A 19,694-nucleotide genomic window follows, 5' to 3' on the forward strand; every position below is an offset into this window, starting at 1 on the left:
AGCAAAAAATGCTTAATTATTTCCCATTTGTATACTCTATTTCCTCAGGAACCGAAAAAGAAACTCTTCCCGTTACACATCCAACTTCAAACTACTAAGAAACCAACAGTTATAACTACTTATTCCACATGCATAACATGACAAATAAAAATTTTAAAATGCTCAAATTTTCCATAAACAATAATCTCAACGAAGCAAATACTAGCTATTTCTCATTGTCCAATCCAGCTTAAAACAACACCCCCCCCCCCCCCCCCTCCGCCCTCCTCCTTCAGTTGCCTCAATGACAACAAAAAAGGTTAAAACATCTATTGATTAGAGCTGAGCAAGGGAAGATAATAACAAGAAAATTTCAAACGAATTAGACTAAGCTAAAAATGAACTATAAAGCCCTATGGGAATCAAGATCCTTGGCTAGTTTAGCAAGAATGGGGTGAATTTGAAGTGACATTTTTAACTAGAAAAAGACAAAATCGATAGAGAGAAAACAAAAAATACCTCAAATTCAACGACGACATGCGCAGATCAAATCAGCCTGCAATTTTATTATTATTATTTTTTTTAATGTGAAAAGCGGGAGAAAAGGAGTCGGTGTCTTTCGGCGCGAGTTTACCTTTCTGAGTAACTGGATTCTCTGCGTATATTCTCTAAACGACATCACTTTTTTGCGTTGTACTGCCTAATGTCTATTGGGTATCTCATATCGGGATTTCTTATGTTCGTCCCAAAAAAAAAAATATTTATTTTATTCATATGACATTATAGTCTAAATTTTTTATTTTTTATTTTTTTTATTTTTTCAAAATGAATGGATGGGATTGTATGGTTCTTAATCTTAACAATGAAAACCATGCATTGGATCATTATCTGTTGGCAATTATTAGTAAAGTTTGATTGAAAAAGCATGCATATATATATCCTATGATATGATAGTATACATTATTTTCTAAAAGAAAGCATAAAGAGAAACTCTACATATATAATAATTGTATTGTATTGTATTGTATATCCCCACTTATTATTCAATAAACTTATATATAAATATATTCACCAACTCAGGCTCACTGTCCTCCTTATGCTCTTCAGTTTATTATCACCCTTCTTCTCTGGCATCACCTCTTCCTCTTGGTTCTGCTCGATTTCCTCCTGTTTTCATTCATTTGATTTTAAATTTTAAGAAAAATAAGAGCTAACATCAATGCATGCATACATAAATGAGAGGGAGATGAAGATCAAGTATTTACCACAAGTTGCTTTAACTTAGCATTCTCTTCTTTAAGTTGATTCAACTCTAGTTCCAACTCCACTGTATATGCCTACATCACAAGAGATTTTATTATTCATTTTAACCATATATTAGGTAATTTCTTGCGTGCATGATCAATAAGAATTACAACAAGACCTGCTTCCTAGCCCGAGATCGTGCAGCTGACTCTCTATTCTTGATCATCCTCCGCTGCCTCCGCTCCACGACTACCTCTGGCGGACCATCAAGTATCCTCTTCTTGCTTTGCTGCTGACCTTCTTCATGTTTACCATTACTTGCATCTGATGGGAACATTTGGTATGATGTAAAATCATTACCAGCAGAGAAGTTGTTTCCAATACGTTGGTGGTGGGCAGCAGAAAATCCAATTCCCATTACTTGCCCCATTCCTAATACTGCATCCAAGCTTATATTTTGAATACCAGGAATGTTTACTATTTTTTGCTGTGATGAAGCAGACCCTGGTGCTTCTCGTACTACGCCAGCTTTTACCAAGAAATCTTCAAGGGTCATTTCTCCAAGAGTTAGTTGTCGTTGAGGAGGTTCATGAGGACCAGTATTGGTAGAGTTTTGGTGCTCGGGACGATCTTTTTGTATCTCAAACCACACTTCATCCACAGTTTTCTTGCAGAGAGGCGCAGGAATAGAGAAGGAACCTTGTCGAGCCAATGGGGGCTGGTTTAGTATGCCATTATTAGAACTATTGTTACTATTATTGTTGTTATCTTTGGTGGGTTGGTGTTGGTTTGGTTGTGATGGACCTTGATTTTCATCTACACTCCACAAGTTGGCAAGAAAATCATCCATGTTCATGGACCCAAAACTCTTGCCACTTTTGTGTTGAATTTCATTTAGAGTAAGTGATAGCAGAGAAGAAGAACTCTGTCCTCCTTCTCCTGCTCCTGCTGCTGCTAATGGAGAAACTGATGAGGTTTCCTTCAATGAATCTTGATCTTGTTGATGAGAAGGACATGTGTTTCCATTTCTGCCATAGGCAATACTTTCTGATTCAGAAACTACCATAGTTCTTGTGTTAATGGGTGCTTATCAACTAATCCCTGAAATGAAACAACAAACCCAGAAAAGTAACTGAAGTCATGTTTCATCAAAAGCTCTCAAATGGGAATCGTTGATTTTTATGAATATATAAATATTAAAATAACTAATAACATTATTAGTAAAAAAAATGGATGAAATTGGTTGCATTTTTATAATTTCCTTAATGGCCTACAACAGAACTGTTTGGTTGAAGGATCCCATCTTCTATTATACAATAATCAATTAATAAAATATGAAACATGGAACTGAATTTGAGAGAATAAATGCTGCATTAAAATTATAAAAGAAAAGAAAGATGGGTATCAAGAACCACTGAAACTGAACAAACACTCAACAGAAAGAAAGGGAATGAGAATTGAGAGAGGATTACAATGGAAAGAAATGGGTAGAAGAGAAGAGAAGAGAAATCACCTGATGAAAGTGAAGAGCAGAGGCATTTAGAGCAGTGAGATTGATGAAAACAAAAGCAAAGAGAAGAAGAAGAAGTAGAAGAATAATTATGAGAAAACAGAGTGTGTAACTGCCATGGCCACACCCTTAATACATGGCAATGGTGGTCCCCTCGTCCTGTGTTCATTTTTCTATTGACACGTTTGTGCCACTTGCCTCCCTTTTTCTGCCATAACACCATCTCTTCACTCCCAAGAGTGAGGCCGAAAGAAAGAATACGTATTCATATCAACACTAATTTTTCAATTATTGATTATGCATAAAATATATATAATCTTAAAAAAATTTATCTTCCATAATAAAATTTAGTAAATAAAATTTATACATTCTTCTTTTAATTGATGATATTTTAGCTAATTATTTTTAAATTATGATATTTAAATATAAATTTTATAAAAACTAAAAAGAAAGAAATACCTATTATTTTCCAAACTAACTCTGCACATTCATTCCCCTTTGGAGAAAAAGCTAAAAACCAAATCCATTATATTTCACATGTAAGCAAAACAAGATGTATTATTTATACTTTGTAAGATTTCTCATGCTTATTTATGGAAATACAATTATTGCCATGGATTTGACACCTTTGCAAGTTGAACTTTTGTTTTTTTTTTTTTTACTAATTCTCACCTCTTTCACTTGACAAAATGGACATTTATAAATATTGCATTTCTTAACTTTTGCAAGTTGATCAAATCAGAGCATCTGCTTAAAACTCCAATTTATGATTCTTTATTTATTTATTTCACTACATGAGAGCTAGACTAGTTTACAGGCAAAACTTCTAGTGAGATTATAGAATGCTATTGGCTTTGCTCATCATCTGAGTAAGATTAACAATAATTTTATCTTGACTACAATTATTGTTTTCCATTTCGTGTTAGCTATTTCAGGGATTCAAGATCAAGATAATGGGGTCTTTCCTCTTTGTATGTTATATCCTTGGCTTGCTTTTGCAGACACAACGATTATATACATATTTTGTGGTATTAAATCCATTTAGTCCCTTCAGAAAAAGAAATTCATATTATTATATAATATTGTAGCTGCAAGTTTCAATGTGGAAATATTGTCTTTGTCTGCAAAGTAATCGACAAAATGCCTAGATTAAAAGTTATGGGTCTTTTGACAGTAACCTAGCTGGTAGCCCAGGTGCCTAGGTGGTTGCCCAGTTGGGATAGAGTAGAATGTCTGTTCTCCATGCTATGTTGTTGTGATGCTAGGTTGACCAGGATCAATCTACCCATCCTAGAGGTCCTTCTTTTCCTATTATTCTTATCACTTAATTAAATATTTTTCTAACTAAATTTGTTTCATGAAAAAAATAAAGAGAGAAGAAAATTTAATAAAAAATAATTTGAAAACAATGAAATTAACTTGATCAGTTGGATAAACTTTCTATACGATTGTATTGCACATAACCCAAGATCTGAAATATTTTTAGACAATGGATTTATCCAAACTATTTGACTAAAACAACTAGAGAAATTGACAGATTGCATATAATCGAACAGAGAACAAGAAAAATCTAAATCTGAAAATAAAAAAAATTTGGTCTTCTCGTTACAAGTTGCGGGTGCAAATTTTCCGCCATCATTACGGCATCAAATTTTTCTCAAATTAAAGAGTTCTATCTTGAAAAAACACATTATAAGAAGGATTTTTAATTCAAATAAAAAAAAATTTCTATTCCCAACAAAATTTTACTAGAGTTAAGCACTTATAAAGTTAAATAATTGAAGACAACGATAGATCAAATCTCTCCTCACTAGCACCGATTTTTCATCTTCTTTTTTCTCTCGTGTGTTTTCTTTTAAAAGTTATGGGTGACTAAACTCTTTATTTCTAATTGAAATTAAGGTGAAGTTTCAGTTTTTACATAAATTGAAAGATCTAAATTCAATTATTCATCTTTTGTTCTTTATTTATGTAAATTTTATTTTTCATATTATTATTGCTTTGTTATTGATCATTTGTTCTTTATTTATGCAAATTTTATTTTTCATATTATTATTGTTGCTTAGTTATTATCATTTGTTCTTAATTTTAAAATAATATATTGTTAATTTGAATACTTAAATTCTGTAATTATTTAAGTTATTTAACATAAATAATAATTAGTGTAACAACTAAAAAATTACATAATATGATCCAAACTCACCACAAGGCTAGGCGGTTAGTTAGTTAAAATTAAGTTGCAAAAAACAGTTGATAAATAAAAGTTCTTTAGATAATTTGTTGGTTATGATTAATTGGGGAATAATTAAAAAACGTTTTCTAATTAATTTAAAACTAAGAAGAGATTGGTTACGTGAAATATCTTCCATAACTATAACTAATCTATTGAAACGAATAAAAATATTTCTGTATCGATGATCAATTCTCAAACTCAAATAGATTCTACACTTTAACTAAAACTTATTTATATTGATTTATTTCTCTTTTAATTATTATTTTCTTTAATTATTTTGATTTTAATTTTTATTCATTATTTAAATTTTTTTTATTTTTATTATTTATTTTTATAATTTGAAATTTAAAATAAATTTAGATCTTAAAAAATTTGATAGGCGTTGAAAATTTTATTTATGAGATTTTTTTAATTTAATATTTAAATCTAATATTGAATCTGACCATTATAATTTTATTATATTATCTCAAAATTTTTATAACCACTTAATAAATAACTTTCATCTTTACAAAGAAAAACACATTTATTTTTTCTATTTTTTTAATATTTTTTCTTTATTATAAATTAGAAATAAATTCTTATTATTCTTATCTGAAAATTAAATTTTATAAAAACTTGTTTAATCTTGAATATTATAAAATAAATTTTTAAGGACGATATCCAACACGATTCAGATTTTATTATTTTATTTTATTTTTTCAATAATATTAATATTATAATTCATATTTATTGATATTTAATAGGTTATTTTATGTGATTTCATCTTAGACGAACGGGATATGCTCGGCCAAATTCGTGGACTATCTTTGAGGGGATGTCTACTTTTGGTAAATTTGGAAGTTGACATTGGAACATGGAGAAAATTTGAAACTACTCCTGCATAATCATTTTGCTATATATTTCTAAGCTCTATCCTGAGCTCTTATGAAACTTTTCTGACTGGTATTGTGCTATGCCTATTATTGTTGCTAGCACAGCTGAAGAACTTTAGCTTTGCATTTTACCTGCTAAAACTCAACTGTTGTAGCAGAGAATTTGGTGTTAGAATTGGGAAAGAAACTTTTCATACATGAAGAGCTAGAATGCTTCTTATTTAATCTAATTAAATTGTGGGTAATCAAGGTTCAAAAACCAAGTTGCTGCCACGCCAATCCTTTCTTTCTTGCACATAACAGTGCTATTTGCTTCAACAATTTTGTCTTATAGATGATCATGTTTCTGCAAAACAGAGCACATTCAGTCTGCAATATTTCCATCTCTTCTCTCATACCCACATTTAAAACCGGATTTATATATACAGTGCAGGTGGTTAATGGCAAAATTTCTATAGCTGTGTATACACAAACAAAAGAAAGAATTATATTCACTTCAATCTTTCAAATGATTTTACACATGTTTACATTCTCTAAAATCCAAACTATTTACATGAAAAACATTTTGAAAATGTAATTTGACACTAAAATTCAATCTACTTGCATGGAAAGATTTTGAATAATGGAATGCCTATGTGACAAATTAAGAAGCAATTATGGATTCACTTGTTCTAATTTAAGAGGCTCTTCTCCAAGTAAAAGTGCTCTCAAAACAGCCTCACATAAACCACTATAATGCACAATTAGATGTCCACCATGAGGAACTTCATGATATCTAATCCAGGGTAGCTTTCCTGAAATATATCTTTGAAGTTGAAATGGAACAACTTTATCTTCATAACCTTGCCAGATGTGAACAGTGCTTTCATTTTGAGGAAATGGATTTCTTAGCCGAATTGGATCAAAGTCCCAATCTCCAAAACCCACCATAAAATCACGACGGAGAGTATCAAAAACATCTTTTTCTTGTAATTTTTCCTGTTGGTGGAAACAAAAACTGTCATATTTTCACAAGTAAAATTTTGTCATTTTATTTTATTAATAGCTTGCTTTCCTTCTTTTCACGCATATGGAGCATATAACAATCTATTTACCTTGCTTAACATTGGGAATCCTGGTATCTTCTTCAAGATCTCTATATCTTGAGTGCTAAAGAATAGTGGGTTCTTTTCCAGGACGGAGGTTGAAGGGATCCATTGCTGAGAAACCCACCAGTGCAGCAGTCCAGGGGCATAGTTTGAAAACCACAGTGCCCACTGGACAAGTTTCCTTCTATAATCCTCTCTTATTAAATTTTGAGGAAGAGAAGGCCATCTGTAATTAACAACCGGCACTAGTAATGCAGCACCTGCTAGCCTGCATAATATTTTTGAGGTAAGTACCAAAATCTCACAACAAAATTCAAGTGAAAAAGTTATGCAGCTAGATTTTTTTTTTCTACTGATTTTGCCTGTGTGGTATATATTTGAGGCAACTCCATATGGGGTATGATCCCATTGAGACTCCTATCACATAAAACTTGGATCCTATCTGCAGCTGATCAGCAAGTTCTTCAATGTCAAGTGCTTCACTCTTTACAGTTCGCTTCGGGTTTGGATCACTTTCTCCATACCCAGCTCGATCAAACAGCAGAAAATATATGCCCAGCTCCTCTATCAGTTCCTGAAAGCTACCTACTGTGAGATTCACTTTATTTATACATTTGCAAATTCAAACCAGTAGTTAGTTCTTTATTAGCCAGAAGAAGTATCCAAATTTTCTCGCAAAAGATCATTCATATCTTTAGAAGCATAATTTGCTAAAACCCTCTAGAAATCCAACAAACAACATTCTAACTCTAAATTGTGTACAAATAAGAAAGTTTCTTGTTCCATTTGAGTTAATATGTAGTTCAGTAAGAATCCAATTTCTGTCAATTCAAACAGTTTTTTCATAAATTTCTAATTCACTCCAGATTGTTTATCCAATACCAATTACTAGGTCGAGTTCCCTTCCCTTGTCACATCATATTGGTTCCACATGCTATAGTTAGATGCAATCACAAACGAAAATGTCTATATTTTCAGATCAACAGAAACTAGAGAAGAGAGAAAGGTTTATGTTTGTACTTGAGGTGCCAGAAAGTTCATTTCTTTTGAGCTCCCAAAGCCATGAACAATAATGATCTTATACTTGGATTTGTTCTTGGGGACTCCTTTCTCTCTGTAAGCCAGATATCTTCCATCACTGAGTCTAACCCTTGGTGAATTCAAATGAGGAATATCTCTCTGAGGTGGAGGAAGCTGTGTGGCCTGATAAACCATTCCCAGAAGACCAATCATCAAGACAACTGTTGTTCTTGAAACCATCCCTAAATAAATAAAGAAAGATAGATAGATCTAGCTGACACAGGACAAGACTTTGAACAGTAACATTAACATCCCAGAAAAGAAGGAAATGGAAGATTTTGAAGTCACTCACCAGACAGAATCTTAGGAATGTTGTACTGAGTTTGAGGAATCCAGTGGTTTATGTGATGTTTGATTTCCTTTTCTGATGTGTTTTGACCCTTAGAGCCTGAGATATGAGCAGAGAGCCAGCAGCCGCAGCAGCAATTTTGATCTCTTGGAACAGTCAACCTGTAGAATTGTTGTTTGCTTAAAAATTTTAACTTGCTTAGATATCCCATATGGGGACTTAGATTATAGAACTTATTATTATTATTTTTTTTTTTTCGCTTTGCTAACTTAGCTCTCTGTTGCTGCTGCCGTTGTGATGATGTCTCCGTCTTGGCTGAGAGGTATGCCTTATTTGGATATTCTTTTTCATATGCAAAGTATTTGGATATTCCTTCAATGCATTATTACTTTGAGATAGAATGCCAAAATTATTTGAATTACGCTCCCTTTTTTTAAAAAAAATATACATATTTTTATATTTTTTTAGTATTTATGGCATTCAAAAGAATTAGTTAATAAAAAAATTAAACCAGTTTAAAGAAAGTAATTTCCTCTTTTAAAAAAGTTATTTTTTATATTTTAAAACTTTTATTATTATTTAATATATTTTATTTTTTAAAAATAAAAAAATAAGTTATTTTATAAAAAATATAATATTTTTTACACAAAATATTTTTTAAATATAAATTATTTTTTAAAAATAAATGAGTTTTGATAATATATAAATAACAAGACTCGTTAGAATTACAACACGTGTACAAAAGATTCAAAATGATTTTATAAATTTAATCGACTAGTCCGATCGGATAGCATAAACCTTGACCTATGAGATATAAAAATCAGAGCAAACACCCTTGATCCTACCAAAATCCGAAATAGATGGATAGATCCTTCAAGATTCGATATTGGATGTAAGCTCGACTAATTATAAGTAATTAGGAGAACCCACCTCGAATATAGATCGAGCATAGCAAGATTTAACAAAATCAGATGCATTGCCAAAATTTTAAATACCATGCAGCATAACGGGCTGACCTCCCTTTGGAGGAAAAGTTTTCTCTTTTCTTTTTTTCTTAGTTTTATTTTTCTCTTGACACCCCTTCTAAGGAGTTACAAATAAAAAAGATTGTAGATTTGACTTGAGGGTTGAAGGTTCTCATCGGAATATTCTGAATAGATCTCTGACATTCTTTCTTATATTTTACAAAATCTTTCTCAAAATGGAGTATGAAAAAATCTATATGAAATTTCAAAGTCATTCACCCCTCATTAAATCGATCAAGACTCATTAATCTGCTCATCGAATTAAGCCACGAACTCAGATGTGTGCATTTAGTGATTCTGTCAAATCTTATATCATCATACTCTTATATTATCAATTTAAAAGTTAAATAAAAGGGAATTAATGTGTAATTATTTATTTAAATATTCAAATTAGCAATTTTTTTTATCAAGCATTTAGATTTAGATAATCCAAATTTTAGTATATATTAATTTAGATTGGGTGAGTTCATTTAAAAGTTTTCATTTATAAAGGAAAAAGATTAGAAAATTTTATTATGTAACTTTTTAAGTGTAAAAATTATTTAGGGAAAAAGAGAAGAGAAAAAAAAAATTAAAATAAGTGATGGTTAAATGGTGATAGGTGGCCCACAGATAACGTTTCTGAAAAAAACATGAAAAAGTAACAGATTCGTTCGCTGGTTGGCCAATTTAGGCAAAAAATTAAAAAAATAAAAAAAAATCTGAAAAGTAAATTTATTACAGGCTTTTTTTTTTTTTTTTGAAATGGTTATTAAAGGCTATTTAAAATTGATTAAAATAATTGAATAAATTAATTTAATTTAATTTAATTTTAAATTCGATTAATTAGTTTTGGTGGTGGCGCACTAGAAAATGTTATAGTTATTCCTCTGAAATTGTGTGCACGTGCCAACTGCTAGATAGAGGAGGATGGTTGGTAGATTTAAGGAAATAAAAATTCATTTCAAATTCTCAAAATTTTTTATAATTTCTTTTATTTATGTTTCCTAAAAGTTCATGGATTTAATAATGCGATCAGAAAAAAAAAAAGAATATTCAGTACTTAATAGATATAAATTTAATAGTATTATGTCATAAATTTATTTTTTTTCTCTTAATTTTAAAAATATTTGTAGACACTTTAAAATATTTTTTAATAAAATAACTTATTTTTCATTATTAAATCATCTTTATGTCTTATAATTTTTATCCACTTTATTTTTTTATACATATCAAAAAATATAATTTTTTTATTAATTTTTTAATTATACTCATTTTAAATATATTAAATTTTATTAAATACTAAAATATATTTTAGATAGAAATTAGTCCTTCTATCTTATATTTTTGTCAATTTTATTTTTTTACACATGTTATTAAAATTTATTAAATATTAATAGAGGTTTGGAGAAGTTTTTTGAAAATAAAATTAAATAGAGATTATAATGGTTGATTTATATATTTTAAAAAAAATAAATAATAATTAATGATAAAAATTATAGTAGGGAAAAGTAATGGGCAGAAATGAAGAAGAATATGAGCAATAAAAAGTAATGGCTTTTGGTTTATGGTTTAGAGTAAGAATATTCTTCTACTTTCTTGTGGGATTATACTTCTTAATTTACTCTTATTTTTTTATTTTTTTATTTTATTTTAAATAATAGAATCACATTTTTTTTTAATTTATTACTACTTAACTTTTATTATCTTATTCTCTAATTTAAATTCTAAAACTTTTAATTTAAAATTTATTAAATTTAAAAATGAGAATTTTTACAATCACTATCTCATCTCATGATGACTTCCTCTTTTCCAACTCAGACTCTTCAGTTTCAATTTCATAGTTCTGATAAATGATTTGAAGTTTTTACTTTTTTAAAAAAATATATATAAAAAATTAAATGAAAATCTGGTTTTGGCCCAAAACTAAACCGAAGAAAACGACTTTTGTTTTGTCTAATTCAAGGCCGGTTTTGAGATAAGACGGCTGCGTCTACCTATAGAAAGCATCCAAATAGACAAACTTAAATTAGGCTAACTTCTCATATGGCCATAGGGACAAATTCCCATGTGCATTTATATCAGATGATACCTTTAAATTTTATATTTAATATTTTTATTTTTATTATTTTTACTGTTACAATTTATATATATAATATTTTAATTTTTTATTATTACTATTATTTTGTAATTTTTTAATTTTCTATTTTAATTTTTTTAATATAATATATTAATTACAATAATATAAAAACTTCAACATATATATTTTATTTTTATTTTTAATAATAAATAAACTGTAATAAAATTATAATCAACATTATTAATTAATTGATATTACATATTTTTCATGAATAATAATAAACATATGAGAAATTGTTCAGTGCACAATTAACCTACATAATTATATAGTATAAATTTTTAATTTTTAATTTTATTTCTATATAAAATAATTATTAATATATATATTAAATATAATTTATTACTTTTATCATGATTATTAATGTATAATTTTTTATTTTTTTATTTTTTGATATAATAAGTATAATTTATTATATTAATGATTATTAACCTCTTGATTTACTATTACCTTTTAATATAATATATTATTAATTGTAATAACAATTTTATTATATTTTTTATTTTAATATTAAATATATATATATATATAAATTAGATAATAAAAATAAATCATTGTCAAAATATAAATATGGATAGGTGATAAGTAGAATATTTAATTTTATGTAGTTATATAAAGTCATATATGTAATATATTTTATTTTTATTTTCATATTTAATAATAATATTATTAATGTGTTCATAATAAATAAAATTTATTATCTTTATTATTATAATTTGTATATGATATTTTAATTTTTTTATCATTATTATTAATATGTGATTTTTTAATTTTCTATAATTTTTTTAATATAATATATTAATCACAATAAATTAAAAAGTTTAACATATATATTTTATTTTTATTTTCATTAATAAATAAATTAAAAAAAATTATAACTAATATTATTAACTAATTGATATTATATGTATTTCATGTCTGATGTGAATAATAACAAATATATGAGAAATTGTTAAATATATAATTAATTCTATATAATTATATCATATAATATAAATTTATAATTTTTTTATATATTTTAATTTTTTTCTACATAAAATAATAATTAATATATATATTAAATACAATTTATTATTTTTATCATTACAATTAATGTATAATTTTTTTATTTTTTAATTTTTAATATAATAAGTACAATTTATTATATTGATTTCTTACTATTTTTTAATATACTCTATTATTGATATTGTAATAAAAATTTTATTGTATTTTATTATTAAAAAATTATTATATTTTATATTTTAATAATAAATATAATATTAAAAATATATTTATAAAAATTGAGTATTTACTGTATAAAAAAATGTTTAGATAATAAAAATAAATCGCTCTCAATAAATAACTTTATATATATATAAAGGTCCATAACAAAATATTATATAAACATTTTTTAATATCTCATAATAGTTTAGTTTATTAATTTGATAATTTTTTGAAATTATTTTTAATATAATCTAATTAATAAATAGGGTAAATTATAGTTTAGTCCCATATTATATATTTGTATTCCTCTAATATGAATATAAATACATATAATTGATTAAAATTATTATAAAAAAATATTAATTATAATAAAGTATAAAATAATTAAACAATTAATAGAATTAATCGTATAAAATATTATCAAAATAAAATTTTATTCAATTTAAATAATTTATAAAAAAATAAATAGACATAATTAAAGTATAATAAAAAATAAATTAGTGTTATAAATTTTGAATAATCAAATTATTAACTTGATAGTGAAAATCTTAATCTCTTCACTTTCTATAAAAATATAATATTTGTTCATTCTATTTAAAACACAGTAGCATACTCTCTTTCACACAATTCTATTTTCTTCATTTACAATCGAATCTTATTTTGAAGTTTTTCTCTTTCGTTCTCTTTGTATCTAGTAGGGGATGCATGACTTCACAACTCTTACCAACCAATTCAGCCATCTTGGATAGATATAAGTTGGATGATAGTTATTCAAATGTCGAGATTTTTTTATTTAAGTGGTTCTTCTCGTGCACCGCCGCCACCCTGAGTAGTTTCTTGCAGATCAAAAGGAGGATTCTTCTCCAAGCAAAAGTTCCCTGAATATAGCCTCACACAAGCCCTTCTCATGAATCATCAAATGACCACCGTCAGGAACTTCATGATATTTGATCCATGGCAGCTTCTCAGCAACATATCTCTGTAATTCAAATGGCACCAACTTGTCATTGTGACCTTCCCACAGGTAAACACAAGCCTCATTGTCAGGAAATGGATTCTTCAGCTTCATCGGGTCAAATTCCCACTTCCCAAAATGCACAATCATGTCTCTGTGCAGTGATTCATGGACTCCTTGCTGCCTAACCTTGTGCTGTATTTACAAAACAAAACATTGTCATTGCCCATCTTATGATCAGCTACTCTAGTATAAGACCAAACTTGTGTCATTAGGCTATTAGCTTGGTAGTTGAGTGTGTAAAAAAGATTTGAGTTATTTATTCTACCTCATGAGGATTTGGGACTTGAGACATTTGCTTTATAGTTTCTAAATCTCTTTTGTTTAGCAGAATTGGGTGTCTCTGCATGATAGAAGAGTAAGGGAACAGCTTCTGAGTCATCCACCAGTAGACAAGTGCAGGGAAATGATGAGCAATGGTCAGTTTTACTTGATCCCTCTTGAGTTGCTTCCTGAAGACCTCTTTTGCTAGTTTAGGAGGAAAAGAAGGCCACCAGAAATTTATGACTGGAACTACTAGAGTCACACCTGCTAGCCTGCAGCAAGTGTTAAAAAAGTTGTTAAATTTTTTACTTCTCGAAGAAACTAACGAGCTTTAACTCAATGGTACTGTCGTCACATTCGGGTTAATGAGATCTCGAGTAGTCTCATTCAAAATCAAAGAAAAGAAAGAAAGGCAAAGGAGTGACATGCCTGTGTGGTATATACTTGAGGCAAGCCCAAATGGAGTAGGTTCCAATGGAAACTCCAATCACATGAAATTTGGGTCCTAGATGCAATTGATCAGCTAGTTCTTGAATGTCAAATGCTTCACTCTTCACTGATCTTTTTGGGTTTGGATCACTCTCTCCATATCCTGCTCTATCAAAGGTCAGTACATATACACTTAACTCTTCCATCACCTCCTGCATTCCACAAAGTAATGATTTTTCCTTCAATTATTAAAATTCTGGAGATAAATTTTGGTTTATTCAAAACAATTATAACAACACTAGGGAAGAAATCTGGGTATAGAATCATACTTGAGATAGTGGCAAATATATGTCCTTGGAGCTGTCAAAACCATGGACAAGAATAACCTTGTACTTGGCAATTTCTTTTGGAACACCCCTCTCTCTATAAGATAAGTGCCTTCCATCACTCAGCTTGATTCTTGGTGAAGTGATAGGAGGACCATTTGGAGAACCACAAATCTTTGGAGGGGGAGGCTTTACTCTTTTGTATCCATAGGCGGCTATACACACTAGTATTACTGCTGCTGCCACTGCCAACATCCCTAAAATGCAGAGGCTAAAAAAAAACTATCTCACATACATTATCTTCAACTAATAAAGCAATTGAGTTTAACAGAGATGATCAGAAACAAACCTGAAGATTTATCTTACCTGGAGATGAGTAGGTCATGCATCTTTGTTGTTGGGATTTCTTAAAGCTTTAAAGGATGTGTATTTGTAACAACAATTCTCAAATTTGACTTGTAGTTGGTCTTTGAGTACTTGATCTTCTTTGTACTTGAACCAAGTTATCTCAAGTTTGACCAAAAGAAGAAAAAACAAAAAGGAAAAGAGAAAATCTTTTAGTTAGGAGTGAGGACAATAACTACAAACTTCCAGCTAAAATTCCAAGTTATAGGTAAGTGAGACTGTGAGACAGACTCAACTAACTGAGTTCTGCAGATGCCTACTGGCAAGTCATGTTAGTTGAGCCATATTTATAAACCAAGTATGAAGCTTTCATTATATCTGTTAGAGTGTGAATATAATTTGTACATAATTATAGGAGATTACATAATTACAGACTAATTGATTGATAGAGAATTATTAGGAGTTGTATTAACAAGATCTTGTAATCTGTATATATACACACTTACTTTAATAGAGAAATATACTGAAATTGTCCAATTATTCATTATCTAATTACAATATCATTACATGAATCTTACATAACCAAAGTTCTAATTTCGCATATACAGCAGAACTGGAACAATATTGAGAATTTTTTATTTGCAGCAAATAGCAGCTAGTAGTTTCTCAAACAGATGCAACATAGACCATATAGAGTAGCTCTGTAATGATAGAACTAACTCATCCAAGCAAAAGTGACCTAACAATTTCTTCACATAGCTCACTTCTGAAGATCAATAAGTGTCCAGCATCAGGAACTTCATGATAGTGAATCCATGGAAGCTTCTCTGAAATGTAACGATTTATTTGGTAAGGAATGATTCTATCCTCGTGACCTTGCCAAATATGGACAGAGCCTTCATTTTGGGGGAAAGGATTACTTATGTCCAGGGGATCAAATTCCCATTTCGTGTAACCCGCAATTATGTCTCGATGCAGAGATTCGTGAACACCTTGTTGCCGAACCTTTTCCTGTATTCAAAAAGGTAACAGTTTGTTGGAATATTGCTACCAGATGTGCTCTAAAGTTGAAACCAACTAACATAAGAATTCCTATTATTAGAACCTAATGCGTAGATCAGTATAACTACCTGACCAACACTTGGAGTTTCTGATAACTTTTTAATCAACTCCAAATCCTGGGGACAAAAGATTGCCATATTTCCTGCCATTATACTTAATGAAGGGAACCATTTCTGGGTCATCCACCAGTAAAATAACCAGGGTGCATGATGTGCAATTCGAAATGTCCATTGATCAGATTTCTGGAGCCTTTGGAAACCCTCTGCGGATACATTGTCTGGGAGACAAGGCCACCAGTAGTGTACAAATGGAACTACAAGTGATGCTCCAGCCAACCTGTGAAAAAGAAGACTTCACTAAAAACCAAAACGTAAGCATTCAATCATTTCAGAAGCTTAAAGGCTGAAGTACTATGCCTATGGGGTATGTATTTTAGGCAACCATATATGGGGTAGGCTCCCATTGAGGCTCCAATCACATAAAATTTATGTCCAAGCTGCAACTTGTCTGCTAGTTCTTGAATGTCATATGCTTCACTCTTCACTGTACGTTTTGGAAATGGATCACTTTCTCCGTAACCTGCTCTATCGAAGAAAAGGAAATATATCTTCAGCTCGTCGATAAGTTCCTGAGGATCAGAGCACATGGATGATGAATGAATATATCTTTCAGCAGATGAAACAGAGTGTAAAGCAGAGTATACCTGAGGCACAGGCAAATTCAGATCCTTTGAACTGTCAAAACCATGAATGAATATGATTTTGTACTTAGCTTCTTCCTTAGGAACTCCCATCTCCCTGTAGGCTAAATGCCTACCATCACTGAGTTTGACTCTTGGAGAAGTGATTGGAGGACCGCCGGGCAATCCACATATCTTGGGATAAGGAGCTTTCAAAGCCTGATAAGCCCAACCCAGAAGACCCACAGTTACAGCTACTGCTATTGGTGCAAGCATTGCTGGGAAAAAGAACAAACATGTTGGCTACAACACGAAAGCAATATTAATCCGGTTCCAAAAAGATCTCCACACTTATTGGAATTGCAAACATCCAATACAGTTCCAACTAATGTTGATTTTGAAGATCTCTTTTGTTTGGGTGCAGAGACAGATCTTCCCCAGATTGCCAATTCAAAATATTCAATTATACAAGAGTAAGAATTTCAACCCAAACTTGACTTCATCCATCCAAATTCACCATTGCTGATGCAAAATTAAGACCAGAAATTCCCAAGAAACTCATTAATCTTATACCAAGAGAACCCTGTTATTCATAAAAGATTCCTGTATATATCTACCTTGATCAAACAACAAAAGCCAAAAGAAAGAAACCAGAACTGAAACTAAAGAAAAAAAAAAAAAAACACAACCCACCAACAGGAATCAAGATTCAAACAAGACTGTAAGAAAAATAGGAGAGAGAAAACTTACTGAAAAAGAACTGGAAGTGGCCTAGTTTGATAAATCCATCCACCTGCAAAGTTTGATTAATCTTACAACGACTAAAACGACACAGGAGAGAATGTCATCCACAGATTCAGACGGTGACTTGCTACAGCTTCCAAGTGAGATTTTTTTCCATGAGTATAGTAAAAAACGGTGAAGCCATAAGATTAAGACTCTTTGTTAATTATTCAAACAACTTTCTCATTCATCATTAATCCATTTTTGTTCATTTAAGGTTCGTGTCAATAATACTGTCTTCCATAAATAAACTTAAATTCTCCATCTGAGATTTATTTTAAGATTACGATTTTTTAAATTATTTTTCATTAAAAATAATAATATATTTTATTCTCCAATGAATCCCATCGCTGCAGAAATGAAATGATTGGATACCAATACTAATGGGCCTAACTAAATAAAACGTAGGCCTGATTGGGCTCCTAATAACTGAAAATTTGAAGAATATAAATTTTAATTGCTTATAAAAAAAATTATTTGCTAAAAAATAAATTTTCAATTAGATATATGATTTATTTTCAGTAATTAAAAAAATTTGAAAAATAACCCAAATTGAATAATTTTAATTTCTAAACATTTTAAAAGGCTATTAGAAAATTGGGTGCCTAACAATTTTATTTCACTTGAGAGATTATAGACTAAATATAAGATTAAAGTGAATGTATTTTAAAAAAAGGGAAAAGCTTTTTTTCCATGATGAGCAGCCATTGTACTACACTGGTGTAGCTCTACCTTTAACCCATAGCCAATAGCCTGGAATCAAAGTTGACAAAGAAAAAGAAATTGAAGTGAATAGTAATAGAAGTTTCTTATTCTTGTTGGGTACACAATGCATTGCATACTTCATATACATTCAGAAAGGAATAAAAAAATTTTATAATTATTTATCAGGAGTAAAATATGAGTTATATTGTAATTTTATTTTAATTTCATTGGCTAATAACAAATTGTTATTATGTTGAATTTCAATTTATATATAAATATTTTTAAATTCAAATTATAAAATCTCATTTTCTTAAAAAATAATAATTTAATATTTTTGTAATACTTTTAACAATTATTTAAAATTATCATTACCAATTAATATTTAAAAAACAATTATTATTTATCATAATAAATATTTAAAAATTATTTGTTATAAATCATTGTATCAAAATTTTGAAATAAATAATTTATTAATTTATTTATAAAATTTATCAAAATAAAATATCAATCTCTAAAACTTCTTCTTACAATTAATTATATAATTTTAATAGGTGTATATACATTAAATTTTAATAATTAATAAAACATTTTTTGAATTTAAATAAAGAATCATCTATTTAATTTAAAATTTTTAAATACTAAGAATATTTTAATAGTTTAATTTTTTTAACTAATTCTTAAAATTAATCTAATAAATATAAATATTATCCATTTTAAATTTAAATAAAATTCTAAATAATGTATTTTTAATAATATAAAAATAAGAGAGAACTATTATTTAGAATAATACGTTTTATGATAATTATCAATTAGTTGTAGTATTATATCAACTTTTATTTAATTATTAAAAAGTGGTTATTAAAATAGATGATGATTAATTTATTATTTTATATTTTTTAATAAAATAAATATAATATTAGATAAATAAAGATATTTTCATTAGTTATCAAACTAAATATTATAGAGATAAATTTAAAATATATAATCATTTTAAATAATTCTACAAGATCATATCATTTTTATTGGCTATCAAACAAAAAGTTATAGTGATAAATTTAAAATATATAATTATTTTAGATAATTTTAAAATTAAAAACAATTCGATGATTTCAGAAACGATAAAATTGAATCGAATCGATAATTAGTTATCAATATTATGTGATTTTGATAATATAAAAGGGTCAAACCCTAATTAAAATTTAAATATTTCAATTAAATTTTAAAATATTAAAAATAAAATATAAAAAATAATAAGTCAAACCGATGGAATCGAATCAAATCATATTAGTTAAATTAATATCAATTTTTTTTCTAATTCGATTCGATATATTTTTACAAACACTTAAATTTTATTTTTTAATTAATTTAATTTTAAATCTGAGATGTTATATTATTTTATGAAATAATAAATTAACAAATTTATAATATATTGATTGAGTGAGAAGA

The 19,694-nt window shown here is 28.5% G+C and overlaps 4 protein-coding genes across 9 annotated transcripts; all 4 read right to left on the minus strand.

Moving 5' to 3' along the window:
- Positions 1 to 986: 986 nt before the first annotated feature.
- LOC110612512 (ABSCISIC ACID-INSENSITIVE 5-like protein 1) lies at positions 987 to 2,872 on the minus strand. Of its 2 annotated transcripts, XM_043956295.1 has the most exons (4): positions 2,738 to 2,872; positions 1,403 to 2,325; positions 1,245 to 1,316; positions 987 to 1,146 (listed from the first exon to the last, which is right to left on the minus strand). In XM_043956295.1, the coding sequence occupies exons 2-4, from the start codon at positions 2,288 to 2,290 to the stop codon at positions 1,048 to 1,050; spliced, it is 1,059 nt and encodes a 352-aa protein (XP_043812230.1). In that variant the 5' UTR covers positions 2,291 to 2,325; positions 2,738 to 2,872; the 3' UTR covers positions 987 to 1,047. The 2 variants fall into 2 exon arrangements, with proteins under 2 accessions (XP_043812230.1, XP_021608974.1); XM_021753282.2 differs by lacking the exon at positions 2,738 to 2,872 and having other exon boundaries at positions 1,403 to 2,370.
- A 3,432-nt stretch (positions 2,873 to 6,304) lies between these two features.
- Positions 6,305 to 8,600, minus strand: LOC110613034. 2 transcript variants are annotated; one of them, XM_021753939.2, is made up of 5 exons: positions 8,300 to 8,600; positions 7,948 to 8,189; positions 7,290 to 7,501; positions 6,934 to 7,195; positions 6,305 to 6,817 (listed from the first exon to the last, which is right to left on the minus strand). In XM_021753939.2, exons 1-5 carry the CDS (start codon positions 8,505 to 8,507, stop codon positions 6,494 to 6,496), a joined length of 1,248 nt encoding a protein of 415 aa, XP_021609631.1. In that variant the 5' UTR covers positions 8,508 to 8,600; the 3' UTR covers positions 6,305 to 6,493. The 2 variants fall into 2 exon arrangements, with proteins under 2 accessions (XP_021609631.1, XP_021609632.1); XM_021753940.2 differs by having other exon boundaries at positions 7,948 to 8,130; positions 8,300 to 8,441.
- A 4,577-nt stretch (positions 8,601 to 13,177) lies between these two features.
- On the minus strand, positions 13,178 to 15,373 carry LOC110613646. 2 transcript variants are annotated; one of them, XM_021754872.2, is made up of 5 exons: positions 15,041 to 15,373; positions 14,678 to 14,945; positions 14,349 to 14,560; positions 13,924 to 14,191; positions 13,178 to 13,790 (listed from the first exon to the last, which is right to left on the minus strand). In XM_021754872.2, exons 1-5 carry the CDS (start codon positions 15,061 to 15,063, stop codon positions 13,485 to 13,487), a joined length of 1,077 nt encoding a protein of 358 aa, XP_021610564.1. In that variant the 5' UTR covers positions 15,064 to 15,373; the 3' UTR covers positions 13,178 to 13,484. The 2 variants fall into 2 exon arrangements, with proteins under 2 accessions (XP_021610564.1, XP_021610565.1); XM_021754873.2 differs by having other exon boundaries at positions 15,024 to 15,373.
- Positions 15,374 to 15,525: 152 nt separating this feature from the next.
- On the minus strand, positions 15,526 to 17,759 carry LOC110613647. Of its 3 annotated transcripts, none has more exons than XM_043956211.1 (5): positions 17,511 to 17,759; positions 16,785 to 17,038; positions 16,498 to 16,709; positions 16,150 to 16,417; positions 15,526 to 16,030 (listed from the first exon to the last, which is right to left on the minus strand). In XM_043956211.1, the coding sequence occupies exons 2-5, from the start codon at positions 17,034 to 17,036 to the stop codon at positions 15,740 to 15,742; spliced, it is 1,023 nt and encodes a 340-aa protein (XP_043812146.1). In that variant the 5' UTR covers positions 17,037 to 17,038; positions 17,511 to 17,759; the 3' UTR covers positions 15,526 to 15,739. The 3 variants fall into 3 exon arrangements, with proteins under 3 accessions (XP_043812146.1, XP_021610566.1, XP_021610567.1); XM_021754874.2 differs by lacking the exon at positions 17,511 to 17,759 and adding an exon at positions 17,278 to 17,436; XM_021754875.2 differs by lacking the exon at positions 17,511 to 17,759 and having other exon boundaries at positions 16,785 to 17,485.
- Positions 17,760 to 19,694: the final 1,935 nt, after the last annotated feature.

The sequence above is a fragment of the Manihot esculenta genome, chromosome 4 (assembly GCF_001659605.2).
Source record: "Manihot esculenta cultivar AM560-2 chromosome 4, M.esculenta_v8, whole genome shotgun sequence".
In the NCBI taxonomy this organism is placed as follows: Eukaryota; Viridiplantae; Streptophyta; class Magnoliopsida; order Malpighiales; family Euphorbiaceae; genus Manihot; species Manihot esculenta.